The sequence below is a fragment of the Delphinus delphis genome, chromosome 5 (genome assembly GCF_949987515.2).
Source record: "Delphinus delphis chromosome 5, mDelDel1.2, whole genome shotgun sequence".
Lineage (NCBI taxonomy): Eukaryota > Metazoa > Chordata > Mammalia > Artiodactyla > Delphinidae > Delphinus > Delphinus delphis.
The window spans coordinates 138,756,118-138,784,049 of NC_082687.1; the positions used below are offsets into that span (position 1 = coordinate 138,756,118).

General features: G+C 60.0%; 2 protein-coding genes and 1 long non-coding RNA gene across 3 annotated transcripts; 1 reads left to right on the plus strand and 2 right to left on the minus strand.

Annotated features, from left to right (window-relative positions):
- Window positions 1-2,094: 2,094 nt before the first annotated feature.
- LOC132425634 (uncharacterized) lies at window positions 2,095-7,878 on the minus strand. Its single transcript, XR_009519474.1, has 3 exons — window positions 7,777-7,878; window positions 7,574-7,651; window positions 2,095-2,473 (listed from the first exon to the last, which is right to left on the minus strand). It is a non-coding gene; the product is annotated as an uncharacterized lncRNA (long non-coding RNA).
- A 4,115-nt stretch (window positions 7,879-11,993) lies between these two features.
- On the minus strand, window positions 11,994-22,680 carry IDUA (alpha-L-iduronidase). Its single transcript, XM_060013136.1, has 13 exons — window positions 22,607-22,680; window positions 17,151-17,236; window positions 16,912-17,019; window positions 16,531-16,626; window positions 16,231-16,433; window positions 15,887-16,066; window positions 15,564-15,780; window positions 15,049-15,261; window positions 14,821-14,942; window positions 14,618-14,743; window positions 14,466-14,542; window positions 13,960-14,060; window positions 11,994-13,838 (listed from the first exon to the last, which is right to left on the minus strand). Exons 3-13 carry the CDS (start codon window positions 17,006-17,008, stop codon window positions 13,732-13,734), a joined length of 1,539 nt encoding a protein of 512 aa, XP_059869119.1. The 5' UTR covers window positions 17,009-17,019; window positions 17,151-17,236; window positions 22,607-22,680; the 3' UTR covers window positions 11,994-13,731.
- On the plus strand, window positions 22,637-27,601 carry SLC26A1 (solute carrier family 26 member 1). The gene is made up of 3 exons (XM_060013135.2): window positions 22,637-22,962; window positions 24,013-24,634; window positions 25,335-27,601. Exons 2-3 carry the CDS (start codon window positions 24,044-24,046, stop codon window positions 26,862-26,864), a joined length of 2,121 nt encoding a protein of 706 aa, XP_059869118.1. The 5' UTR covers window positions 22,637-22,962; window positions 24,013-24,043; the 3' UTR covers window positions 26,865-27,601.
- Window positions 27,602-27,932: the final 331 nt, after the last annotated feature.

Below are 27,932 nucleotides of genomic sequence, written 5' to 3' on the forward strand. Positions count from 1 at the left end.
GCGTCCACCTCACAGCTGCACCCGTTGGCGCCCGTGTTGGAGCACACAACTTCAGGCCACCAACACCCCGCGCACCTCCAGAGCTGGCCCTGATGGAGCCCCAGCTGGGCCGTCAGGGCTCCGAGGTCTGAGCCCCCGGTTGTCGTGGGAGCGGAGGGGAGATCCAAGACCCTGCTCTGGCCCCAAGAGACTCCAGGGTGGGCCAAGTCGCAGGTGATGTGGGGTACTGAGGTCCTGTGCAGATGAAGAAACGCAGGCACAGAGAGGTCAGGTAATTTACCCAAGATTTCCCAGGCGGCACTTGGCATGCCCAGGACTGGAACCGCACGCTGCAGAATGCAGCTCTCCTGTGGACCTTTCTCCACACTGCCCCGCTGCCCTTCCCTTTCCTGTTCAGCAACGTGCACACACTGGCTCCCGTGCCTCCCCTATTCCCATCCATCAGGGTCTTGCAGAGCAACCCCCATCCTCTCTGGCCTGAATCAGTGGGCCAGGCTCCTCTGGCTTCCCCTCCACTGTCACATCTCTGGAACGGAGAATCATCATTTAAAACACAGCCTTGACAGGTCTCTGGCTCCCCAGTGCCCTCAACACAAACCCCACCACCCTTGAGGCCCTGGATGCCTGGGTCCTGTCCAGCTCCCACCCCACCCCCACCCCCTGCAGCCCTCCCTCCATCCCCTCTGGACCTTTGCCCATGCTACTCCCTCAGGAACCCTGCCTGGAACAGCCTCTCTCCTCTCAGGAGTTCCCTCTCCCAGGAAGCCTTCCAGGGAACACTGGAACTGGAGAGGCCTTGCAGGTCCGAATCGCCAGGGCAGAGGAGAGCTGGGTGAGGGTGTGAGCCATCAGGGTTTGGGGCCCGGTGAGACACCGGCTTCGCACCTCTTCCAAGCCAGTGAGAAGGCGGTTCCCAAATCCTGTCTCTGGGCCCGGGTGGGCACCTCGTGGGAGGGTGGTGGTGAGCCAGGCCCGCCCCCCCATCCTGCCTGCACGCAGGGTGAAGGCCGAGACGTTGGCAGACCCGAGTAGCCCTCCTGCACTTGGAGTCAGGCCCCGCAGCGAGAAGGAAGCCAGGAGAGCGGGTTCAGTGCCCACCTAAGGACTGTGCCAGCGGCGCTGGGGTCACAGACAGGTGCTCTGGGACAAAATGGGCATGTGGGGGAAGAGGTCCGGGGCTAGTGGCGGGCTGCGCGGGCAGGGTTATGAGGAGACGCCACCGGGGCGTGAAGAGCTGCGGCAGGTGGGAGGCTGCCAGGGGCAGCTGTGTGAAAGGTGGCTCTGAAGCGGGGTGGGGGTCGGAAACAGGAAGCGGGCCGAGGGCGAGGCGGCCCTGCGCCGGTGTGCGGGATGAGGTGGGCCGTGGGGAGGGGTGTCCGCCAGGTTAGCAGCGCCAGGTGGGGGCGGCAATCCCTGCTGGCGGGCGAGGGGCCGTGGCCTGGTGTGCGCGTGGGAAGGGGCGCGTCCCGGGCGGGGCTCACCTCCCTGAGCGGGGACGCGCTGCCCCCTGGCGGAGGCTCGGAGCGTGGCGGCCCCCGAGGCCGCCCGGCTCCCCTCCCGCCCTCCCTCCCTCCCTGGGACCCGCGGCCGCCTCTCCGTGCAGGACGCGGTGCTCCCCACGGCGGCGCCAGGCCAGCCTGAGCGCATCTCCAAAGCCGCCTCCTCCACGAAACCCTCCCACCAGCGGGCTCCCACTTCCCCTTCATGACAATGGGCCCGGAATACGCAACCTGTTCAAACACTGTCCTTTTAACCTCCCGGTCTCAATCCTCCCGTCTGCAATCAGACCCCATGGAATTATCCTGGGGATTGCAAGAGTTTCTGTCTCCCACCTGCCGGACACAGCGAGCCCCAAGAAGTATTTATCTGCTCTTCATACAATCGTCAGTCAACCACGAGAAGCTGAGCCCTGGCTCTGTGCGAGACCGGGACGGGTGAGGGTGGGCAAGGAGGGCGTGTCCGCAGCCCTGAAAGAGGAGGCATCTTAGTAGCAGGTGTAGGGACTGAGAGAAACGCCTCTAATGATGGAAAGTGCTTGCCAGGGAATTGAAGCCCCTGACATACAGGCTTCTGCTTCTGCTCCAGATGAAATGACAGAGACCAAATTTACATGCTCTCCGCATGTTAAAAAATTTAAAAATTCAGAGATAAATACATGTGAAAAGCAGCAGCTTTTTTTTTTTTTTTTTTCACGCAACAGGAGACAGCGATCCTTGCGAGATGGCAAACAAATGAAGGGAGACAAATAGTCCCTGCTCCCCCCTGCAGTTTCCAGGGCGCAGTGCCGGCAGTGGGGACCCAGGCAGAGCCCAGAGGGAGGGGGAGTCCCGGGAGGGCAAGACGGCTGGGGTTCACAGGGCAGAGTCCTGGAGAGAGCTGTGCAGACAGGTAGCCCCAGAGGCCCGCAGAGGGTCACCCTCGAGGCTTCAGCGGAGTACAGATCAGTCCAGAAGTGAACAGGAATCGTCCAAGGCTGGGGAAAAACCACCGAGAAGGATGGGAGTCCACAGGGCAGGAACACAGTGCCTGCATTCAACAGCTAGAGCTGAGAACCTAGTAATTCAAGCGGTGTCAGAGTAGAAAGAAGGGGCTTGCCTCAGTAGAAGGGAAAAATCAACTGTAAACTAAATGCATTTCTGGTCCTGCCCAGCAAAGCTTAAAAACAAGACCTAAAGGATCACACAGTTTCCAAGTCACTTAACTGTGTCCCAGAAACAAATGCAAGAATATTTACAGGAATACAAAACTATCCAGCACCCAACAAGGTAGAACACACAATGTCTGACATCCAACCAAAAATTATTAGGCATGAAAAGAAGCAGAAAATGATAACCTGGACTGAGGGGAGAAAAATAATCAAAAAGGACCCAGAAATGACAAAAACAATAGAATTAGTGGACGAGAACAGCAGGCACGCTTCCTGTGACTATATTCCACGTGCGCAAGATGCCAGTGGCAAGGCAAGTATGTTAAGTAGAGACATGGAAGACTTTTCTAAGGCCTCCAACTGAACTCCAGGGAGGAGAATCAAAACGTCAGATACAGAATACACTGAACGGGGTCAAGAGAACACTGTGAAAGAAAAGGTTGCGAACTTGAAGGCAGAGCTACAGAAACTCTGCAAATGAAACAGAGAGAGAAAAATGACGGAAAGAAATGAACAAAGCATCCGTGCGTTGGGGGACAGCTTCAGGTAGTGAAATACACCTGGAACTGGAGCCCGAAGGGAGAGGACACAGAGGTGGAAAAGGAAGAATATTTTAAGAAAAAGTGGCCAGAATTTTCCAAAATGCAGTGAAAAACATAAACTCACAGTTCCCCAAAGCTCGACAAAATTTAAGCACAAGAAACATGAAGTAAACTACACCAAGGACCGTCCTCCTCAATGCTGAAAACCAGTTCTAAAGAGAATAGCTTAAAAGCATCCAGAGAAAAAAGGCACATTTTTATACAGGAACAAAGAAAAGGGTGATTGGTTGATGTCTTGAATGAAAACAATGCACCCAAGAAGACAGTGGAGCGGTATCTTTGAAATGCAAGAAAAGGAAACCCACCAACCTGCACTGTTTACCAGCCAAAGTGTCTTCTGAAAACAAGGATGAAACAGGGCTTCTCCAGACATAAGAAGCTGGAAGAATTAGTCACTGGCAGATCTGTACTACCAGAAACGTGAAAGGACATCCTCTAAGTAGAAGGAAGATGGGACCAGAGGGAAACCAGGAGCCACACAGAGAAGTGAAGGGCCCCAGAAAGGGAGACTATGTGAGCCGCTGGAAGGAATGCTTTTTTAATGATTTAAATTTCTTTAAAAGATAATCAATCATCCGCTTACAGAAGAAATAACAATGTATTGTGTGATCTCTATCATATGAAAAGTTAAAATGTATGATCACAGGAGTACAAAGGCTGGGAGGGGAAAATCAAATGGTGTTTTAAGGTTCTCTTACTACACATGAGATAGTATGATCTCACTCAACAGTGGATATTGACAGGTTAAAAAACGTATAGTATAGGGGCTTCCCTGGTGGCACAGTGGTTGAGAGTCTGCCTGCCAATGCAGGGGACGCAGGTTCGTGCCCCGCTCCGGGAAGATCCCATGTGCCGCGGAGCAGCTGGTCCCGTGAGCCATGACTGCTGAGCCTGCGCGTACGGAGCCTGTGCTCCGCAATGGGAGAGGCCACAACAGTGAGAGGCCTGCATACGGCAAAAAAAATAAAAATAATAATAATCGTATAGTATAAATCCCAATGTAACCACTAAAATAACCAAACAAAGAATTACAGCTAAGAAGGCAACAAAAGAGACAAATGGGATAATTTAAAAATATAATAATCAAAAAAAAGGGCAGGAAAAAAGGAGAAAAGAACAGATGAGATGAGTAAAAGATAAATAGCAAGATGGTAGATTTAAACCCAATCATATCAATAATCACATTAAATGTATATGATTGAAACATCCAAACAAAAGGCAGAGGTTACCAGATTGGGTTAAAAAAAAAAAAAGCAAGATTCAACTATATGCTGCCCACACAGAGCACACTTCAAATATAGACACAAATTGGTTAAAAGTAAAGGGGTGGGAAAAGATAAATTGGCTAACACTCAACAGAATAACTGAGTGGCTGATGTATTAATACCAAAGCAAAGTTCAGAGCGAGAGTATGACCAGAGAAGAACTGGGCCGTTTCATGATGACAAAGTTCTAATCATCAAAAGGACGTAACAGCCCGAAATGTGCGTGTACCTACGGCCCGCGGTAAGAATCCATGAAGCAAAAGCCGGTTAGGAGAAATGGGCAAATCCACAATTATACTCAGAGATTTCAACACTCTTCGCCCAAATGTGATTCAACAAGTGGACAGAAAATCATCAGGAATATGGAAGACGTGAACACTCTCACCTAACTTGGCCTGATGGATATTTACAGAAGAGTCAAACATTTCCTGAGCCACAGGTGGCAATATTTTTTAAATAATTCAAGTCATTCAAAGAATGTTGTCTGACCACATTGGAATTATACTAGAAATCACTAACAAAAGATATCTGGGAAATCCTCAAATGTTTGCAAACCAATAATCCCCTTCTTTTTTTTAATATTTTATTTATTAAATAAATAAATTTATTTATTTTTGCAGCATGTGGGATCTTTCGTTGCAGCATGCAGACTCTTAGTTGTGGCGTGTGGGATCTAGTTCCCCGATCAGGGATCGAACCCGGGCCCCCTGCATTGGGAGTGCAGAGTCTTAGCCACGGGACCACCAGGGAAGTCCCAGTAATCCACTTCTTAATTTCTCATACATTGAAGAAGAAACCAAAGGAAAATTAAGAATTATTTTGGGGCTTCCCTGGTGGCACAGTGGTTAAGAATCCGCCTGCCAATGCAGGGGACACGTGTTCGAACCCTGGTCTGGGAAGATCCCACATGCTGCGGAGCAACTAAGCCCGTGTGCCACAACTACCGAGCCTGCTCTCTGGAGCCCGTGAGCCACAACTTCTGAGCCCACATGCCATAACTACTGAAGCCCACCTGCCTAGAGCCCGTGCTCCACAACAAGAGAAGCCACCACAATGAGAAGCCCGCACACCGCAATGAAGAGTAGCCCCCGCTCACCACAAATAGAGAATGCCTGCACACAGCAACAAAGACCCAACGCAGCCAAAAATAAATAAATAAAATACACTTTAAAAAAAAAAAATTATTTTGAACTGAATGGAAATGAAAAGAGAACATATCAAAAACTGTGGAACACAGTTAAAGCAGTACTTAGAAATTTATGGCACTAAGCACCTAATTAGAAAAGACGGGGCTCAGATCAATGACCTCAGTTTCCTTCCAAAGGAACTAGAAAACATGAGAAAAGATGAAACCCCACGTAAGCAGAAGAAGGCAAACAGGAAAGATCACGTGAGAAATCAATGAAATAGAAAACAAAACAAAAAGAAAAAAGTAGAGAAAATTAATGAAACCAAAAGCTGGTTCTTTGAGAAGATCAATGAAATCCATAAATCTTTTATACGTGGATCTGAAAAAAAAAAGAAAAGACACAGATTATCAATATTAGGAACAAGAGACGCAACGTTACGACAGATTCTACACACATTAGAAGAAGAATAGGACCAGAATTTGAAAAGATACGTGTTCACCACAGCACTGTTTACAACAGCCAAGACGCAGAAACAACCTAAATGTCCATCAACAGAGGAATGGATAAAGCAGACGCGGTGCATATAGACAATGGAACATTACTCAGCCATTAAAAAGAATGAAATCATGCCATTTGCAGCAACATGGGTGAACCTGGAGATTGTCATACTGAGTGAAGTAAGTCAGACAGAAAGACAAATAGCATATGATATCGCTTATATGTGGAATCTAAAAAAAGGCTACAAATGAACTTATCTACAAAACAGAAATAGAGTTACAGATGTAGAAAATAAACCCCTTACCGTGGGGGTAAGGAGGAGAAGGATAAATTGGAAGATTGGGACTGACACATACACACTACTGTATACAAGACAGATAACTAATAGGGACCTACTGTAGCGCACAGGGAGCTGTACTCAGTACTCTGTAATGGCCTATATGGAAAAGAATCTAAAAAAGAGTGGACATATGTATATGTATAACAGATTCACTTTGCTGTACACCTGAAATTAAGAACATTGTAAATCAACTATACCCCGATGCATTTTTCTTTAAAAAAGAAGAATACGGAATATTGTGAGTAAATTCATGCCAATACATTTGACACCTTAGAACTGGACAGATTCATCGGAAAACAAAAACTACCAAAGCTCACTCTAGAAGAAGTGCAAAACCTGAATGTATTTATTAAATAATTTGAAGTTTTAATTAAAAATCTTTCCACAGAGAAAACACCAGGCCCAGGGAGGGTGGTGGTGGTGTGATGAACTGGCAGACTGGGATTGACATATATACACTAATATGTATAAAATAGATAACTAATAAGAATCTGCTGTATAAAAAATAAATTAAAAAATTCAAAAAAGAAAGGATATGCCACCCTCATAAAATGAGTGGGGGGCATTTCCTCTCTCTCTGCTTTGTAAAACAATTTGAATAAGATTGAAAATATCTGTTTCTTCAGTACTAGGTAGAACTTACCCAAGGAATTATCTGAGGTCGGATTTTTTTGTGGGTATATTTATGTATGTATGTGCCTGTGCGCATGTGTGCTTATGTGTGAATAAATTTTAAGCTATTAATTCATTTTCTTTACCGATAAGAAAAAAAAAAGAAAACACCAGGCCCAGATGGCTTCACTGAGAAATTCTACAAAACAGTTAAGGAGGAAATAACACCCATTCTACGCAAACACTCCCAGCAAAGGGAAGAGAAGGGGCTACCTCTTGACTCATTCCATGATGGCAAATACAGAATGACAAGAACAGAAGCCTACAGCACGGTATCGGTCATGACCACAGACGCAAAACACCTGAAGTTTTGGTTAATCAAATCCAACAAAAAAAGGATAATACATCATGATCAGGTGGGGTTTATCCCAGGGATGCAAAGTTGGTTTAACATTTGAAAATCAATCAACATAACTTACCATATCAACAGAAAGGAAAAACATATGATTATCTCAGTAGATGCAGAAAGATCACTGGACAGAATCCAACACCCATTCCTGATGTTAAAAAAAAAAAACTCTCAGCAAACTGGCAAAGAAAAGGACATCCTCCAACTGAGAAAAGGCATCTACAAAAACATTACAGCTAACATCATACTTAACTGTTAAAGAATGACACTCACCCCTTAAATGAGAACCAGACCTGGGGTTTGCTCTCTCCCTGCTAGTTCACATAGTGCTGGAGGGTCAAACCAGTTCAGACTGCAAGGAAGTAAAACGCCCCTGATTTGTGAATGACAAGATCATCTATGTGGACGATCCTACGGACTCTACAAGACAAAACGTCACCGAAATGAGCAGTGTTAGCGCACTCAGCGAGGTGGCGAGACACAGCCAGCCACAAGCAACAAGTTTCCAGAGCCAATTACACACATGTCATCGAGTCACGTGACGTAGCGTCCCACTCGCTGGTATTTACCCAACAGGAAAGGAGGTACATGTCCACACAAATTTGCACACAAGTGTTCACAGCGGCTTTATTTGTAACAGCCCCGAACTGGGAACTACCCAAACGTCCGTCAACAAGTGACGGGGCAAACCGTTCTAGGTCCACACGATGGACGTGATCAGCCATAAAAAGCCGTGAACCATCCGTCGACACTTGGCAACGACGCAGGCGAGTCCGAAGGTGACTGTGCTGGGGGAAAAGGCGTGCGAACTGTGTGACGGCGTCTGTACCACATTCTAGAAAGAGCCAGTGGGTCTACAGTGACCGAGGCAGACGTGGGGCTGCCTGGGTCGGGGCTGGGAGGGGGCGTGAGACGACCTCTGGGAGTGATGGGAACAGCCACTGTCTAGATTGTGTCAGAGTTTCATGGACAGAAACAGGTCAAAATGTATCAAATCATATGCTCTAAGTAGTGTCAATTATGTCTCAATAAAGTTGTTATTTAAAACAACAAACAAATCAGGTTGATCTGCTAGACAGACAGACAGACAGACAGACAAGAGGCCTGTGTGGAGGGACTGGGGAGGCCGCTGAGGCGATGGGCTCGGCCTTGGCTGCTGAGTGAACACACGAAGTGTGAACGGGGGTGACCTCACTTTTAAATGCACGAGACCCCTTTTCGGTTTCGCCTTCTCTCCTGGGGCCTCACTGGAGCCCCCCCACGCATGGGGCTGGCCACTCCTGCACCTGTGCTGGGACCACTGAGGGAGGGACCCCTCCTCCCCGAGGGACACTGGGGGTGCTGCCGGCGACTCTCGGTCACAGACACCATAGGGATGGGTGGCCTCGAGCTGGGCAAGTGCGGCAGAGGAAGAGGCTGGTTGCTATGGCAACAGCCCTGCTTCTAAAGACTGGGCGTCCCTCCTTCTCCCTTGAAAGGGAAGAGGCAGAACTGAGAGCCAGGGGCACGCGGGGACAGGGGCCTCCCGGCTTGGCTCCTGTGGCCACAGGGCCGGTTCTACGTGTTGCTGCCGGACCGAACCACCCGCACTCACCCCACCCCAAGAACCCGCCGGGGCGCTTGTCTGCTCAGGAGCAGCAATTTGCGAGGAAGGGAAATGGGGACAGATGGGCAGGACAGCCACACCGCCCCGTGTACAGCCTGTCCACGTGCGCACGCGGGCTGTTCTTCTGCCCGCACAGCCTGTCGGACACATTCTGGGAAGAGGGAGCCCCACCCTCGAGGATCGGCCAGCAGGAGCCTGGTAAGCACCTAGCAGTGCACCGCAGGCACCGGGCCACGGGGCTGGCGCTGGCCCCTGGGACCAGCAGCACATGGGTGCTTGGAAATGCAGTCTCAGGCCCCATCCCAGACAGACTAGAGTCAGACCCACGTCTTTTTTTTCTTTTCTGTACGCGGGCCTCTCACTGTTGTGGCCTCTCCCATTGCAGAGCACAGGCTCCGGACGCTCAGGCCCAGCGGCCATGGCTCACGGGCCCAGCCGCTCCGCGGCACGTGGGATCTTCCCGGACCGGGGCACGAACCCGCGTCCCCTGCATCGGCAGGCGGACTCTCCACCACTGCGCCACCAGGGAAGCCCCAGACCCACATCTTAACAAGACCCCAGGCGACTCACACATGCAAGTGTTTGCAGCCATGGGCCCTCAGGGGACTTGGCGAACACGAGGTGGCCGATTACATGCAGGGTCTCGAGAAATGACGCAGGCGGCAGCTTCCGAAGTGCTGCTGGAGGCACGCACAGGCAGAGAATTGTAGGCCCGCTGGCAGGTCTCTGAAGCCCCTTGTCATAGCGAGGCTAGGGCCTTGTGTACAGGACCCAGAGCCCCTGATGGAGGGGAGGCTGGCCCCCCTGACAAAGAACTGCCTGTACAGTCACTAGCCTGTGGCCCCAGTTACGTGAGGGGCACCTGCGGCAGCCTCAGTGACGGCCCTATGGAGGGGATTCCTAGATGATGGCTCTGAAGTGAGGCCGATCCGCACACACCGGAAAGCCACCGTCGCTGGTCACACGGGGCGTGGGCCTGAGGCTGGGAGCCCGCGGCTTTGCAGACCCTTCCTGTAGGTGTTTCCACCTCCGCAGAACGGAGAGTGCGCCGTTCATACTCAGCGAGCAGCCACAGCCCCACACTGGCCCCGGCTGCCGCATGGGGGCTATGGTGGAAGCCCCCAGGCCTGCCCTCCACGCCAAACCAAAATAGCACCATGTTTCTGGGGTTGGGTCCAGCATCAGGAACTGGGGAGACGTGAGGGTGGGGATTCCTTCTCTGTTCTCCACATCACTCGCCAGATGGGTGCCGAGTGACAGATGATCACAGCATAAGCCAGGGCGACACCGACCGGCTGAGGTCTGGACGTGTACCTTTACTGGACAAAATCCCACAGTCCGTGGCGCCAGTATGCAGCGCAGCTGGCTTTCCTGTCCCCCTCGAGGAAGGAGACCAGCGGGCTCCCGCACATGGCAGGCACGGCAGCCCACCTTCGGAGTCTGCCTGATGGTACCAACGCTCCCACCACCTGAACACGGTCCAGGGATCTTGGTTCCCTTGAGGACATTATGCCGATTAGACAGGGCGGCCAAGAGATGACAAGCGTCCTAGAGGCCTCGGTAAAGCCCATGCGTCCCGCAGCGTGAGAGGTAAACCTGCTGAAAGTCCAGGGAAGTTTGGGGGTACGACGGTCTGGCAACGCGGGCGTGTGCAGGACCACTTCTAGGAGGCACAGCGCTCAGTGCGGCTCTGGGTGGGGGAGCGGCCCACGCCACATCTGCACCTGCTGTTCTCACCCATCTCCTGGGCCCCAGGACACTCGCCCCTTGGGTGGGTAGCCCATCAGACCCCACGCAGCCTGGAGCATCTGTGGCAGACACCCGTGGCAAACGCCTCCAGCCCAGAGCCCTGGCATCCTGGAGCAAGTCCATCTCCTCCTGCGTCAAACACAATTCTCCACTTGAAAAGCAGCTCTGGGTCTGCCACTGAGCTCTGGGGCAGGTCCAACTCATTTACCAAGTGGCCACGTGACCCAAGGGCCCAGCGAGAAGACGGTGCACACAGCATTCGGTCCCGAATTTAAACATCAGAGCTGGGCCCAGGCGCGTCCAAAAGCGAGTCACGTGACCGGAGCCGCCAGCTCCTGAGCTGCCTGCTGCCTCTCCCTCAACCCACGGCCAGGGCTGCACGAAGAGCTTCCCGCAGCCGCGTGTGCACGCGCACCGGCGTCCCCGGCACGCAGAACCAAGGTGCACGCCCGGCTCAAGCAAGCAGCGTCCGACAGGTCAGCCGGTGGCCAGACCCAGAGCCACGAAGACAGGACACTTGGGGACAAAGGTCTGGGGACAGGGACAGAGAGGGTTCCGTGTCCTGCAGGAGAGCTACACCGCTCCAGGCAGCGTCCCCGACAGCAGGGGCTCATCAACGGGGCATGCCGATGTCAGCCTCTTTCTGCCATCTGTGACCACTCCGTGGGCCCAGGTGCAAAGTGGCCATGACAGCAGGGACGGAGGACGTGCACGGGCCAATTACGTGGACTTCCCGAACTCCCACCACAGCTCCCAGCCCAAGCCCAAACCAGCAAAGACCAGAACGCGGTCAGAGGATGGGGACACGCCAGCAACCCGGTGGCCGCTTGACAACACACAAGCCACAGTGAAAGTGGAGACGGTGACTTACCCCTGGAGACGGCTGTGGCTTTGCTGTCCTGGCCAAGACGCAGGTGCCACTGCTAAACCCCCACTGACTGCCCTGGAGCCACACCTGTCTCCACAGGAGGGGCCCATCTGAGACCCCTGCTCAGTGGGGCGTGCGGTGGAGTGTGCAGTGTCCAAGGAAGGAACCGGGGAACCCAGTACCCTTCCCAGTAAGCTGCGAGCTGAGATGCCCCCTGACCATCAGGGGTCCTCAGGCTACCGAACCAGCAGGTAGAGAAAAGGCTGCTTTAAAAAAAATTTTTAATTGAAGTATAGGTGATTTACAACGTTCCATTACTTTCTGGTGTACCGCAAAGTGATTCGGTTATATACATGTATATATAGGGTCGGCCAGAAAGTTCGTTCGGGTTTTTCCATAAGATCTGACGGAAAAATCCAAATGAACTTTTTGGCCAACCCAATCTATATATTCCTTTTCACATTCTTTTCTATTACAAGATGTTGAATACAGTTCCCTGTGCTACACAGTAGGGCCTATTGCTTATATTTTATATATAGCAGCCTGGATCCCAAGAGGCTGCTTTAACGCCCGAGTGATGCATTCCGCCCACCGCTACCGACCGGACTGGATCCCTCCGGTTCATACACTGCTGTTCTCACCCCCAGTACCTCAGACTGTGGCCTTATTTGGAGAGAGAGCTTTAAAGAGGTGATTCAGATGAGGCCCTGTGGGTGGGCCTGAATCCCACACGGCTGGTGTCCTCACAAGAAGAGGAGATCAGGACACAGACACACACAAAGGGACGACCCTGTGAGGACACGGGGAGGAGGCGGCCGTCCGCAAGGCAAGGAGAGCGCCCTCAGGAGGAACCCCTGCCCTCAGGCTGCGGCCTCCAGGATGCGAGAGAATGAGCCTCTGCTGTACGGGCCGCCCGCCCACCGTGGTGCTTGGTCACGTAGCCGCATGCAGCTAGAGCTTCCTGACGAGGCAGGAAGACAACGCCCAGAGACCGGGGGCCCACTGGGCACCCCAGCACCCCTTGTATGTAACAGCGGGGCCCCAGGCACCAAGCCCTGAAGCCTCCCCAGCGGCCAAGGGCAATGGGGACAGGTGCTGGCTTTGGGGTTCAGGTGGAGAACGCTCACGCTGACATCCCCAGCCCAGGATGAGGCCGCTGGTGGGCCCTGGTGCCCCACCCTTTCCATGCGAACAGGAGCCGGGGGTGACTGGGCCTTGCCTTGCGTGTGCCCTGCCAGGCCTGCCTCACCCATCCCTGAGCCCAGGCGGCTCGGAGGGCAGCAGAGAGAGGAGGGTGGGTCGGAGCCCCCACTCCCGCTTGCATCGCTCCAGACTGGCTGCACCCCCGCTCCTCGCCACGTGGCCTCACCAGGTGGCCTGGGCTGGGCGTGGGGGTTGGGGACGAGCCCCAGGGCTCCACACCACCCCTCGTGGCTTTCCTGCCCCCCGTCCACATGTCCATCCACAGTCCCCAAGTCGCCCTCTTCTGGGCGTGCTGCTTCCTCCTGGACCCAGGTAAGGAGCCCAGATGACTGCAGGAGTGGACACTGTCGGCCTCCCCTGCAACTGGGGACAGTCTGGGCCAGGCAGGGTGCAGGGGGCAGCCGGGCTGGGCCTCAGGAAGTGGGAACCCTCTGCGCCCTCCTGGCGCAGGGGCTGGGAATGGGGCCTGCTGCACCCAGCGGTGACGCCAGAGACCCCAGGCGCGCAGGGCTGGGCAACTCACACCTGTCTGCGCTCGACCCGAGTCCCATCCCGGCTCCCACAGGCAGGGGTGGGGCGAGGCGGGGATGGCCTCACTCCAGCCAGGCCTCGTGTCTGCCCAGTGCCCACCACGAAGGCCGTCCCCATTACTGTGCGTGGAAAGGCACTTTAAGGGGGCGAATGAGGGGCAGGAGGGGACAAACAGAGGGGATGACCGGCTGACGGCACTCTGGCCCAGCATGGCTTCTGGCCACCCAGGCTTACGGTCAGCACAGGTCCAGTCGCGGGGCAGCAGTGGCCCTCACGGGGCGGGGACCCCCAGGTACCACACGGGGCTCGAGAAGGGGCCTGGTCGGGCCCAGTAGTCCACAGCACGAACCCGGTACGAGCCGGAGACAACAGCCGTGTCTGAGGATACAAAAGTACGTGCCTGCCCTTGAACCTGAACCCCTCTGATCCCCCCAAACTCCAGGTGCCGGAAGGCCCTGGACCCCGCCCCACAGGGACTGTGCTGAGGCAGCAGGCACACCTGGGCTGAACACGAAGAGGTTAAAGGTCGAAGGCTTCCTGTTGATGGGCAGGTACACCACACCCTCCGGGGAGAACTGGATCTCGTAGGTCCACAGGCACCTGGGGAAGGTCAGGCAGGACCAGGGCTGGGGTCCAGGGGGGCTGGCAGGCAGGGGGCGCCCAGAGCCCTACTCCCCTCCAGCCCCCTTCCTGGCCCCTCCCCGGGGCCCAGGACACTCTTCCTGCAATGACAAAGGGCCACACTGGCTGAGAGGAGGGGTCTGGAACACGTGCCAGGGGCAACTGGCCTGTGTAGGCGCCCCCACCCTACATCACAGAAGCACAAAGTCATGAGCCATTTGTGCCAACAGTGGGGGCAGCTGTATGGGCGGTGGAGAGCACAGTCCGCGTGGGGTGACCAAAGGGCCACAGAGAGTGGCCACATGGGCGCTGCAGCCCAGAGGATCTGGGGGCCCAGGGCGCGTTGGGGGGGCAGGGGTAGGGGTGGTGGCCGCACTCACGTACTTGGAGCCCACACGCTCATCGGACCAGACCAAAAGCAGCTGCCCGCGGGTCAAGGGGAGAGCGCGGAGCCGGGTCACCTGCGGGAGTGAGGCACCGGGACTGGTTGGGGGCGGGGCGACCGGGGCGGCGGCGGGAAGGGGACTGCCACTTGCCTGCCCCGGCGGCTCCTCCGGGCGCGCGCACACGTGCACCAGCCAGAGCGAGGGCAGAGGAAGCTCTGGGCGCAGCGTCAGGCGGCCGCTGCTGGGAAAAGGGAGCGGCATCACGGCCGCCGGATCCTGGGGACAGAGTCAGGGGCTCAGGGCCCTCGGACCTCGGGAGCCGCCCCGCCCCTTACCCCACGCTCCCCGCGGACCTCGGCCGCGCGCATGCGCCGGAACTGCTCAGCAGAGGGGTAGACGGGCCTGCCCAGGCGCCGCCACTCGCCGTAGGGACTGCAGAGCCAGTTGTCCATGTACAGCTGGACAAAGACGACCTCTGCGGAGCGGGATGCTGGGGCCGGGCTCGCCTCCTCCAGGCCCCGCCCCGCCAGAGCTACCCCCACCCAAGGAGCTGGAGCCCCCTCTCTGGGAGCCCTGCTTACCCGGACCCGGGGGCACCCCGTACAGGCTCAGAGTCAAGGGTACGCTGCGGTTGGCATGGGCGCGGGTGTCGTCGCTCGCGTAGACCAGCACCGTGGCGCGCCAGGCATCGGCGGGGCCCATGGGGTGGTGGGTGCTGGCCAGGACGCCCACCGTGTGGTTGCTGTCCAGCACCGTCCCGTCCCGCGACACCTCAGCCCAGAGCTGCTCGCCGTCTACGGGGGTTAGAGGGATCACCACGCAGAGTCGTCGCCCCTCGACCCTCCCAGGGCCCGCTTCCCACCATTTGCCCTCCTCCACTGGAGGTCCCCGGCCACACCACAATCTCTGTGACCCACTGAGCTGGGGAAGGGTGGGGAGGGACAAGAAACATGCTCCCGGCTCCCCAGCAAGGCACATCCTTCCGCGGGCCTTTGCACAAGCTACTCCTGGCCTAGAACGACATCCCCGTCCCACTGAGGCTTCGTCCTGGCCCCGCCCTCGCAGGAAGTGACGCGACACCCGGCACGCGGCTCACCCAGCAGGGCCAGCAGGGCCATCGCCGTGAGCACCGGCTTGCGCAGCAGCTGCACGTGCGGTGGGCGCGTGTCGTTGACCTGGAAGCGCGCAGTGAGCGTGCGTTGAGAGAAGGGGTGCGGGTGGTAACTCAGGAAGGCGTTGTCGTTGCTTAGGAGCGCGTAGCGGACGGAGGAGCTGCTGTTGGCCACCAGCAGGTTCTGGTGCTGTGCGATGACCTGCGGGAATCGGGGTGGCTGGGAACGCGACCGCGGGGGCCGCCTGCCTGCCCCTCCCACCCGGGAGAAAGGCCTGCCCCGGGGGCGGGCCTGGCGGCGGGCCCACCTTCACGACCATGGCGGCGTAGGTCACGTCGGCCCTCCAGGGCTGCGGCAGGGACCAGCCCACCAGCGGGTCGGCCTCGTCGTTGTAGACGGGAGTGTCCGCGAACTTGGGGAAGAGCCGCTGTATCTGCCGCACGACCGCTGCCTCCTGCTCCAGGATGTAGATGGAGCTGCCCGCGCCCTGCGCAGAGGCCCCGCCTGAGCAACCCCCGAGACCGCCGCGGAGGGGCGGCGGGGCTGCAGGCAGCAGGCGGGCATTCTGGGGTTGCCGCGTGCGGGGGACCCCCGCGTAGGCGCTGGGTTGGGGGCGGGGACGGACGGAAGGGCGGGGATCCCGGGCTTGACCTTCTTGTGGAGGGCGATGTAGTCCAGCCTCACGCCCACCTCCCCGGTGAAGAAGTTGGTGCCGTTGTGGCAGTGCTCCAGGAGGCCCCAGCAGAGCGGGGAGCGCGGCAGCGGGTGGAAGGAGTCTCCGGGGCCGCCCAGGCGCAGAGCCGAGCTGGCGGCTCGCAGACCCTCGGAGCAGGCGTCGTAGTAGTTCAAGAAGCCTGGGCGGGAGGGACACCGAGTCCACACCCCCGCGCCGGAGGGGCGGCTGCCACCCCCTCTCAGATCCGCAGGACCCCAGGAGGCCGGCCTGCCCACCTTGCAAGGTCATGGACACGTTGTCAAAGTCGTGGTGGTCCGGCTCGTTCCACGTCTCGAAATTCCACTTGGAAACGTGCTTGAGGCCGTACCTACCTGCAGAGGGTCCCTACTGTGGCGAGAGGGCCCCTCCCCTGGGGCAGGGTCATGAGCTCATGGGGATCCCCAGGGAGGGCAACCATGGTGGGGGGTTTGGATGTGACCGGAGTGTCTGATTCCCTACGAGCTCGCCGCCCACCGACTTGACCCCCCTCCCCCATCAGGAGGCCCTGGTTCAGTGGGTTCATGATGAGAAGACCAGGAGGTGGTCCGGGTGGGCGTGGGAGGAGAGCCTGCCCAGGAGTGCCCACCCTGTCCCCGCAGGGCACGCGCCCCACCCACCGATGTATCTCCTGGCCAGGAGGGAAACCAGGTTCTTCCACTCGAACACCTGCCGCTCGTCCTCGAAGTCAGTGAAGCGTCCGGAGGGGCTGCCCATCAGCTCAAAGCCTGCAGCACGTGAGGGTGGCTGTGCTCACCTGCCTGTCTCCACCAGGCCGGCACTGAGGGAGGCCCTGAGTGGGCAACCAGGAGGACAGAAGGGCCAGGCCAGCAGTACAGGGGCGAGGCTGGCAGCTTACCTGGGACGAGCTGGTTCTCCCTGAGAAGGTCCAGGTAGCGGTCCAGGTGGGTGAAGTTGTAGCTCAGGCCCTTCCTGGCTGACCCCCTGTAGAAGGACACTCAGTGTCAGGATGGGGGAAGGTGGGCCCGGGACTGGAACCGTGGCCACATTCAAGCAGCTAAGAAACCTGCAAGGTGCCGGGCAGGACTAGGCTCCAGACTCAGCTGGCCCCTCTCCTCAGAAAGCATAACTATGTACGCCTATCAGTCACTCACAGCCTAGTATGAACTAGGGTGTCTGTGCTGGAATCCCACCCTCGAGCCTTCAGGGGCTCAGAACAGCCTGTGGGAGGGGGCAGGCGGGTCTTTTGGGAAACGTACAACAGGAGGGAGGGGGGAGAACAGGCATCCTAAAGACAGCTGACAGTGAAGCGGGAGGCCGTGGGATGAGCCTGGCAGGACCCCATGGTGCCACATCCTGCTTCCCTGCACCTCCTGGAGGCCAGGGCCCCAGACTCGGCTCCACACTCTGAGAGGCAATGTGGACAGGCAGGAGAGGGAGAAGGGCAGCCTCCCCACCCTGCACTCATCCCTGCGGTGGAAATGAATTCGTGATAAGCAGCAGGAAAGCAGCTAGCGGGCCTGGGGCAGAAGAGGGGTGTGGGTTGTGAGAGACGCAGTCACACGGGGCCTCGTGACAACGGTGAGGATGGGATCCTGACTCGGGATGGGACCCAGGGTGGCATGAGGAGTCCTCTCAGGGGTCGAAGCAGAGCAGTACCGTGACTTCTTTTATGTGTTTGTAGGACAATTTTTTGAACAGTTCTGGATTCACAGCAAAATTGAGACGGAGGTACTGAGATTTCCCATTTACCCCCAGCCACGCTCTCTCCCCACGTGCACAGGCTCCCCCATGCTCAACATCCCAGAGTGGGACTTTTGTTACAACTGATGGACCTACACTAACATCACAGTCACCCCAAATCCACAGTCCACATTAGGGCTCACCTGGTGATGTACATTCTGTGGGCTTGGAAAAATGTATACTGGCGTGTATCTACCACTGTAGTATCACACAAAGTATTTTTACTGCCCTAAAAATCCTCTGTGCCGCACCTCTTCATCCTCCCCCACCCCAAACCCCTGACGTGTTTACTGTCTCCATAGTTTTGCCTTTGCCATGTTCTGAAAGGATCCCTTCATCGGCCCATTGGAGCCAGAGTGGGAGCTGGAAGACGGTTCCCCGAGGGAGGTATGGTGCCCAGACTGGGTGGTGTTGGTGGCAGCAGCAAGGGGGAGCTGGAGCGGACGGATTTAGGAGGCCGAGGGGCCAGCGTCCTCTGCCGGACTGGAGGGGAGCTGGGAAGGGGGGGTTCTGCACAACCGTGGATTTCGCTTGAGCGCCTGCGGGTGCGTGCAGTTGGCAGAGGCAGGCAGGGAGTAAGATGGGTCTCGAATGCGCTGGCGTGGAAGTGGTGCACCTGGGGTCGGGGGCTGGGTGAGGAAACTGGTGCTCAGCCGTCAGGCCAAGGCAAGGAGGGCGAGGCAGGCTGAGTAGAGCACCAAGCCTGGGGCTGATGCGGCAGCCTGGGGTGGCCCAGATGGGTGGGCCGGCAGAGGGTCTGAGGGCTTCCCCTTAGGGCACGCCTGGTCCATCCACAGTTCTGAGGGGGAGGGCGGACACGCTCTAGAGGGCGTGCAGCTGCGCCCTCTAGTGGCATCCAGGTGCGTCCCGCCTGCGCGGCGGCGAGGGAGGGGCGACGAGGGATCAAGGTGGAATCTGGCCCTGAACCGCTCTGGGTCTAAGTCTCCCAGTCAGTCCCACGCCAGTCTGGCCAGCCCAGCGCTGTCCCCCTGAGGGACAGCGAGGGTCTGGACAAGTCAGCACGTCCCTTCCGGGCCTCCTCTGCCCCACTCGTCACTGCACAAGGTCAAGGCCGAGCCACCACGCAGACAGGGTGCCTCTGGCTCTCACCAGGCCAGGCCACGTCTTCCCACCTCCGGAGCCCAGACCCACAGCACGTGCGCAGCGGGGGTCCGCCCTTCCCCCTTCCAAAGGTCACAACCAGTAGCAAAGGAAAAAACTTAAGCGCTCGGGTAAAAATTAAATGCGTGGCAGCGGACGGGTTCCAAAGTCCCACAGATGGGGGTGGGGGAGCAGGCGTGGGAGATGGGCGACGCATGCACAGTGGAGGCCCGGGCACGGGTGCCAGGCTTTCCCTGCAGATCCTGGCAGCGCTGGGCCGACTTGGGGCGGGGGCGGGAGCACATCAGGCCTCGGGTAAATGCTGTGTGGCGCTCAGTGTCCTGGGCCAGCGGGGTGTCACCAGGGGAGCCCCAGCTGCAGAGCCGATCTCAGCCTGTCACTCTGAGTAGACTTGAGTGTCCGCTGACCCAGCGTCGGCACCCAGAAATGCCCTAGGAGTCAGTAACCTGCCCCCCGGGGACCAGAAGACCCAACCTTGGGGTGATCCCAGGCCCAGAAACCCCGGGGGGCAGTCCTCAGGCCCCACTGTCGGTGCCTAGGTCTCCATCCGTCTCAGCCCCCGTTGGGAGGGGAATTTGAGAGATCAAAGCTAGTGAGGGGGCTCAGCCAGAAGGTGCAGCGCGCAGCCCACCCCTGCGCTCCCCCTGCAGAGGCCCGGGTCACAGACGCAGTCCAGCCCGAGAGCCACGCAGGGGGCCGAACCTGGGCGCGAGGCACAGGCGGCGGCGCCTCCCGCTCCTGGCCCGGCACTTGGGCCGGGGCAGCCGAGGCTGCACAACGACTTTATTCACTGCACGCCGGCGGCCGTCAGGAACGCCTGCACCAGGAACGCCCCCCACCCCCATCCCTGGGCCTGAGCGCGTGCGCCGCGAGGACCCAGCAGCACCCAGGACTGGTGAGTGCTCGGGTGCGCGGGGCGGGGCCCCAGGCCTCGCGTGCTCGGGCGTGGAATCTGGGGAACACAGGGTGGGGATCGGGCCGGGTGCAGATGGGGCCGCGCTTGCTCGTCTGGCAAAGGGAGGGACGCACTCGTGGGAGGGGGCGCAGGGTGTTTGGAAATGTGCTGGGTGGGGCCCGGGCCGCGCGTGCTTGGCTTGGGGGGTGCACTCGTGGGAGGAGGCGCAGAGCGGGGGTACGTGTGGAAATGCACGGGGTGGGAACCCGGGGCGCGCGTGGCCGGCAGGGATGGCGGGGCGCGGGGCCAGGGTGGGGAAATACATGGTGCAGGGCGAGAGTGCTCAGAGGGGGAGACACAGACCCGCCGCTGCGGGAAACCAGCAGCCACAGTCAGGGTCCGGGGCTGCGAAGACGCCGGCCGGGGAGGCAGGAGAGGCCGGGGAGGCAGGAGAGTCGCTCTTCTGGAACTGGGAGCCCTGGGGTCTGGTTCTCGGGGCCCTGGAGCCCAGCCTCTTTTCACTTGCGGGGATACATGGCTCCTTTCCAAATAAGTGTACTCAGTGGCTTAAAATGGTGATTTAAAGACCAATATTAAAATAACCATGTGGCACAGGACTGGGCAGGAGGCAAGATGAGGGCGGTTCCAGCAGGCGGAGGTGCTGGAGACCCCACGCCCCGTGCTGGTTAACCCGTGCCAGGGTCCTGTGGCCCCCCTGCCCCAGTGGAGGAGTCTGCAGTGGGCCTCGGCCAGCAAGGCCCCAGGACCCAAGACGCTCGCCTGTGTGCCTGGTCAGACGGCAGCATGAAAACCACAGTCCTCAAAGCACAGAGGGACAGGCAGGGTGGGGGGGCGCTTAGGCCCCGGGGTCCTGCAGTTCTCTCTCAGCTGTATCTCTTCACCTGCTTAGAGGGGCTGGGGGAGTAGAGGCCCAGTCCCTGCCACCAGGGCAGCCAAGGTCAGGCCCCTTGCGGTGCAGCTGGATGGGGGACACGGGTGCTGCAGCGCTGAGAACAGCCCCTCCCTGAAACATAAATATCTCCACCTGCCTAAAATCCCACCACAGGTGCTCCAAACCTAGGCAGCCCCTGAAAGCCCTGTCCCCACCTCCTGAGAGGGGGAGGGGCCGCCGCCCCCATTCACCCCTCCCCTCCCCGGCAGTGGGCCCAGCCGCCACCTCTGCCCACACGTGTCACGCAGGGAGTTCCCACGATGCCGCCCCGCCAGCAGCTGGGTTGGGAGATAAGCGTGTTGTGACCCCTCGGTGGCCCCTCCACTCCAGCCCTGAGAGGACTCTTATCTGCCCCTGAACTGCTGTGACTTTCCCGCCAGCCCTCTGGGCGGTGGCTTCTGTAAACCACATCCTTGGGCAAACAGCACCCCCAGGACCGAGTGGGTACCGCGCAGGAGGCCCCGGGCTCTGCCCTGGGTGGCTGGGTTCAGACTCCGGAGGGCGGGGCGAGACCTCGGGGCCCAACACAGACTCTTGAAGAACAAGTAATCGGACGGACGCGGCATCGCAGTGGGGCCTCGGCCCCGACCACTCCTCCCCCTTGATGCAGGTGTGCAGACCCTCCCACTCTCTGGCTATCCCCCCAGCCACCCTGGGGTTCCACTCCCACCTCTGCCCCCAAATGGGGCCTCTGGTCTTTCCCATCCGGGCCACGGATGCGGCAGAACTTTCAGGGAGGCTCTGGAGGGAAGTCCCAAAGTGAGACTGAACGTGGGAGGTGCCTGGATGGAGCTCCCCCCACCCCCTGCCCCGGGCTTTGGGAGACAGCAGGCCCAGGCCAGCTCAGCCTTGCAGCCCCGTCAGAGGGACCCCCCGCAGCCTCTCAGGCCTCCCCTCCGGGACGGAGAACACTCAGGGCTGCGGTGTTCTTTCCCCACGTCGCCCCTCAGGCACCCACTTGTTCATTTTGAAGATGTGAGAACTGACGTTCTGAGTAATTTTAAAAACAGCAGCGCACTCTTAGTTAACTGTACGTGGGACACGAGGGCAGTCATCTAAAGGGAACGTTTACCTTCACACCGGCCCCATGAGGCAGGTCCCGCTGGCCCTGGAGTGTGGATGGAGGCGTGGTGAGGCCAGGCGGCCACCCACCGCACCGGGCCAGCACCTGGCCGGGATCCAGGTGGTGGGGCTCCAGGGGACAGAACCAGGACCCCCGTCCCTGCAGCAGGAAGGGCACACCTGGCTGCTAATTGTGTCCCGATGCCTGGCAGCCCTCCAGTCCTCGGCCACCCACACCCCCGCCCCGCCCCGCCCCGCCCCCAGCGGCCTTGCGCCTGCTTTCCACACAACATGGGGCTACTCTGCGCCCAGCGGGCTCCCGCGGGGACCAGACCCATCTCCTGGCAGACAGGATGTCCCGGGATGGGACTCGGAGACCAGCCCCTCCCTCGGACCCCCATCCTTGCCCACGCTCCAGGGTCCTGGGAGCCGTGGCACTGGGCCCCAGAGCCGAGGGGTCGCACGCTGCCTGTTCCCCCGCCCCTCCCCCAACACAACTGGCCAGGCTCCTGAGCTTCTGCCTCCCGCAGGGGCCCAGAGTCCAAGCTTCCCGCTCCAGCCACTCAATGCCCCAGCCCACCTGTCCCGCACCCGAGCCCTGCTCCTGGGAGGCTGGAAGCTTGTAAGAGCCCCACACAATTGTAACTCTCTGTGAGCCTCTGATTACAGTACAACTCCCCGAATTAGCCGCTCAGGTAATGCTCACCTGGGGGAACCTATGACTCAGCAATCTTCGGAGTAAATGATTTAACCACACGCCCAGCACAGCCGAGCAGTCAGATGCTAGGCACAGGGCACTGCCCGCCGGTCAGTGCCAGGCCAGCTCCGTGCCTGAGCCCACCACCCGCACGCCCAACCCGCTAACTGAGCCCAAGGCCCCGGGGACAGACAAGCTAGGTCCGCACTCTCTGCCGAGCCCGCGAGGGGCCCCCTCAGGTAAGAGGCCCCCTGGGACCCTGCGGCAGGACAGCGACAGCTCTAGACAGCTCGGCCACAGCAGGGGCCAGCCCCCTGGATGGAGCAGAGGGGCAGGACGCTGTGAGTGGAGAGGCCCGATTCCACCGTTTCCTTTGTGGGCTCCCCGTTGTTTAAACAGTCACTCAGTCGACACACCTGGACCTCGGGGGCTGGCTGAGCTCAAGGTGTCCAGGGACCCCCGTGTGGTGAGGTCTTCAAAGGAAAGAAACAGCTCCCCTAGCATCCCCCAAAGGGCAGGCCTGCCACTCGAGCCCTGGGGGCGGCGTCCGCCTGCCCACACCTCACACCAGGCCGGGACGAGCGCCCATCCTCCACACCCGGGGACACCCCAGGCCCCGCATCCCCAGCCAGTGCACACACTGCGCCAGGGTGACCAGGCTCTGAGGAAGCAGAGACCATCTGCTTCATGTCACCAAGAGGGGGACAGCAAGAGCCGAAGTCCTGGCGGACCTCAGCACAGCTGTGAACGGGACGCCCTGGTGCTCGCTGAGCACAGAGGCAAGGTCAGCCTGGGCCGGGTGGCAGGCTGCCCTCTGGAGAGCAGGGACGGTTGGCACGTGTGTTCCGCGGTGCGCCTGTGCGGCCTGAGCCACCAGCCAAAACCCAGAAGCGTTAACCCTCACCGGGAAAGGGGCCTGCTGTCCCAGAACACCCTGCAGGCGACGGACACCAGTCACCCCCGCTCCCCTCCCAGCCGGCCCCTCAAAGCACGTTCCAGGAATTCTGCCGCAAGGACCGGGCAGTGGCAGGCGCTGCTGCAGCACAGATTTGGGGTCCTGGCATCTGCAAGGCTCTTCCCGCCAGCAGGGCCGCAGTGCAGAGGTGATGGAGGGACGGCCAGAGGGGGCTGTGGTGGTCCGGGCGGCTCCGGGGGAGCGGAGGGGCCTCGGGCACGGACGGAGAGCAGTGGAGCTTGTTCTGGCCACGCGAGTCTGGGTCTCCGTGACGCCCTGACTCTGACACGTCTCGCCACCCCAGCAATGACACCCACTTCTGCCCACCCTGCAGGTTTTCTCGGGGGGCGGGCCGGTGCCCCACGATGGCAGCGTCCCCTGAGTGCACACAGCAGGGCAGGGGGCTGGCGCTGGTTCGCCGGCGGCCCCCCGCACCCCCAGGCCTGCGAGAGGCTCTGAAGGCCCGGCTGTGGCGGAGCTGTTCGTGCAGCGTGCAGGGGGCCTGGGCGCTGCTGCAGAACCTGCTCCCCGCCACGCGCTGGCTCCGCCAGTACCAGCCTCGGGAGGACCTGGCGGGTGACGTCATATCCGGGCTGGTCATCGGCATCATCTTGGTGCCCCAGGCCATCGCCTACTCACTGCTGGCCGGGCTGCAGCCCATCTACAGCCTCTACACGTCCTTCTTTGCGAACCTCATCTACTTCCTCATGGGCACCTCACGCCACGTCTCCGTGGGTATCTTCAGCCTGCTCTGCCTCATGGTGGGCCAGGTGGTAGACCGCGAGCTCCTGCAGGCCGGCTTCGACCCCGCCCAGGACGGCCCGGGGCCCGGGGCCAACCGCAGCGCCCTCAACGCCTCGGCCACCATGCCGGCGCTTGGGCTGCAGGACTGCAGCCGGGACTGCTACGCCATCCGCGTGGCCACCGCCCTCACGCTGCTGGCCGGGGTTTACCAGGTGAGGAGCCGGGCCTGGGCCTAGACAGGCTGGCTCAGCCACTCAGAGCAGCCCTCCAGGTACTGGTCGCCCCCCAGCAAGGGCCAAGCCCGCGGGAGACAGGAGGTCAGGGCAGTGGCTTAACCCGCAAGGCGAGGAGAGAACAGGGCATAGGCAGAAGTGGGTGCGTGACAGCACCCCAGGTCGGGGCACCAGAGGGGCTGAGGGTGCCCGGGGTCGGGGGCCTGCCTGGCCAGCTGCAGAGTGTGGCCTCGGGCCCAAATGTGCCCCCACTTGGCCTGCACATCCTCCCCAGCTTCCTGTCCCAAGTGGGATCCTGGGAACTGCCTTCCCGCCTGCCTTCCCTCGGCCTCCCCGCACCCAGCCCTCACTGGACCAGGGCTGTCCACCCCAACGTCGCCCCCTCCCAAGAGCCACCTCAGGTTCTTCCTCTCAGCTCCAGGTCCCCCGGGAGGGGGGCGGTGCTGTGGACAGGGCCGAGGAAGGAGCTGCCTTCCGATGCCCAGAGCCCACGTGTGTGAGACCACGGTGAGCGTCGTGGCCACAGCGTGCACTCCGGCGTCTGCCGTGCCTGTGCGCGCACACGTATGTGCAGGCGGCCGCGGGTGGGGTCCACGTGGGAAATAAGCAATGCGAGGAAGGGAGGTCCGGCTCTGTGCTATGCCCGCGCCCTGCGGCCCTGACCACGCTCTGTCTGCAGGTCCTCATGGGCATCCTTGGGCTGGGCTTTGTGTCCGCCTACCTCTCGCAGCCGCTGCTGGACGGCTTCGCCATGGGGGCCTCAGTGACCATCCTGACCTCCCAGCTCCGACACCTGCTGGGCGTGCGGGTCCCGCGGCACCAGGGGCCGGGCCTGGTGGTCAGCACGTGGCTGAGCCTGCTACGCAGTGCCGGGCAGGCCAACCTGTGCGACGTGCTCACCAGTGCCGCATGCCTGGCCGTGCTGCTGGCGGCCAAGGAGCTCTCGGACCGCTACCGGCGCCACTTGAAGGTGCCGCTGCCCGCAGAACTGCTGGTCATCGGGGCGGCCACGCTCGTGTCCCACTTCGGGCAGTTCCACGAGCGCTTCGGCTCCAGCGTGGCTGGCGACATCCCCACTGGCTTCATGGCCCCGCATGTGCCAGACCCGGCGCTGGTGTGGCGCGTGGCGCTGGACGCCGCGTCCCTGGCCCTCGTGGGCTCCGCCTTCTCCATCTCGCTGGCGGAGATGTTCGCCCGCAGCCATGGCTATTCTGTGCGCGCCAACCAGGAGCTGCTGGCTGTGGGCTGCTGCAACGTGCTGCCGGCCTTCTTCCACTGTTTTGCCACCAGCGCCACCCTGGCCAAGAGCCTGGTGAAGACAGCCACCGGGTGCCGCACGCAGCTGTCCAGCGCGGTGAGCGCCGCTGTGGTGCTGCTGGTGGTGCTGGCGCTGGCGCCCCTGTTCCGGGACCTGCAGCGGAGCGTGCTGGCCTGCATCATCATCGTCAGCCTGCGTGGGGCCCTGCGCAAGGTGCGGGACGTGCCGCGGCTGTGGCGGCTCAGCCCTGCCGATGCTCTGGTCTGGGTGGCCACGGCGGCCACCTGCGTGCTGGTCAGCACCGAGGCCGGGCTCCTGGCCGGCATTCTCCTCTCACTGCTCAGCCTGGCCGGCCGCACACGGCACCCACACGCTGCCCTGCTCGCCCGCGCCGGGGATTCCAGCTTCTATGGGGACCCAGCAGAATTTGAGGGCCTGGTCCCCGAGCCTGGTGTGCAGGTGTTCCGCTTCACGGGGCCCCTCTACTACGCCAACAAGGACTTCTTCCTGCAGTCGCTCTACAGCCTCACCGGGCTGAACGCGGGCTACGCAGCCGCCTGGAGGAAGGAGCGGGGCCCGCGGGTGGGGGCTGGCGAGGCAGAGCCTGTCGAAGGCAGGGACCTGGGTCCCGGGAGCAGCACGGCTGCACTGGTGCCCTCGGCGACCCGCTTCCACGCAGTGGTCATTGACTGTGCCCCGCTGCTGTTCCTCGATGCTGCCGGCCTGGCCACGCTGCAGGACCTGCGCCGAGACTACGGGGCCTTGGGCATCACCCTGCTCCTGGCCTGCTGCGGCCCCTCGGTAAGGGACACCCTGAGGAGAGGCGGCTTCCTCGGGGAGGACCCGGGGGACGCGGCCGAGGAGGGGCAGCTGTTCCCCAGCGTGCACTGCGCCGTGCAGGCGGCCCGAGCCCGCTGCCAGGAGCCGGTTGCCGCCAACTACACCCTCTAACAGAGCCGGTACCTGCCGCCAGCCTCCACTCCCACCACCCATCACTGCAATCTTGCTGTCGCCTGGTGCCTCCAATCTAGAGGACCCAGGGAACCCCAAATGGGATGGAGAGTGGCAGTGAACACACACAAGGACCCAGACACTTGAGAACCCTCAACTGCACCTTGGAGACAAACGCTGCCTCGGTGCCAGCCTGGGCCCAGTGCTGTGCATCTGTGGTCCGTGGAGCCAGCCTGACAGTTGGTGTCCCGTCTTACTTGAACAAGGACCCGGAGGCAGTCACGTGGCCTCCAAGGTGCCAAAAGGACGTTGGTCCCTTGGCCCACTAGCAGCCCCCCACCAAGTGAGAGCTGGCAGCTCTGGCCAGGGGTGAGAGTCTCTGTGTCTAGGAAACCCCGCAATGCACACACCCAAGTGTCTCTTACACCCTGTGCCTCAGCCCCCACAGGGGCTGGCAGGGCCAAAGGCAGACGTGACCAACACGACCTCAGCCCGGCCCCTGGCGTGGCATCCCCACAGTCTGAGCATAGAGCGAGGGTGCCCACTCGCCCGACCCAGGGGCTGCCCCAGCAGCCACAGCGCCTGTGCCGCCAGGAGGGTGCCCTCCATCCTCCCCTGCCCCCAGGATGCTTGGCCGAGAAGCACGGGGCAATGGCTTCTTGGAGCAGGCGTCCCCCACCCCGTCACCCCGCCATGGCCCGGTACTTCATTGTCCTCCACACCCAGACGCCACTTTCTCTCAGTCTCCGTCTGCATCTCCATACGCTGGGCTCTGCCCAGCTGCCCCCAGGCTGCCCATCCCCTCCATCACCCACCTGGCCGTGATGAGGTCCAGCAGCCAGTGGGTCCGAACCTGTTCCATGCCACCATGAGGGACGGCACCCACGTAGGCCAGGTTGAGCTGCTGGTCCCAGCTGAGGTCATACCGGTCAGCCTGGCTGTGCGGCAGTGGGGGACTGGGCACAAAACAAGGGGAAGCAGAGGCATTAGTTCCCTTGAGTGGGGCTAGCGGAGGGGCCTCAGCACAGGCCCCACACCTACAAACTCAGGGCAAGGACCGGGGCGTGT

Coding starts and splice junctions, on each gene's coding strand:
- IDUA (XM_060013136.1), bottom strand. CDS start 17,008: ATGGGCAGCCCCTCCGGACGCTTCACTGACTTCGAGGACGAGCGGCAG. Junction 16,067..16,230: donor ACATCGCCCTCCACAAGAAG/GTCAAGCCCGGG, acceptor GCCTCTGCGCAG/GGCGCGGGCAGCTCCATCTA. Junction 14,943..15,048: donor CGGGGTGCCCCCGGGTCCGG/GTAAGCAGGGCT, acceptor CCCGCTCCGCAG/AGGTCGTCTTTGTCCAGCTG.
- SLC26A1 (XM_060013135.2), top strand. CDS start 24,044: ATGGCAGCGTCCCCTGAGTGCACACAGCAGGGCAGGGGGCTGGCGCTG. Junction 24,635..25,334: donor TGCTGGCCGGGGTTTACCAG/GTGAGGAGCCGG, acceptor CTCTGTCTGCAG/GTCCTCATGGGCATCCTTGG.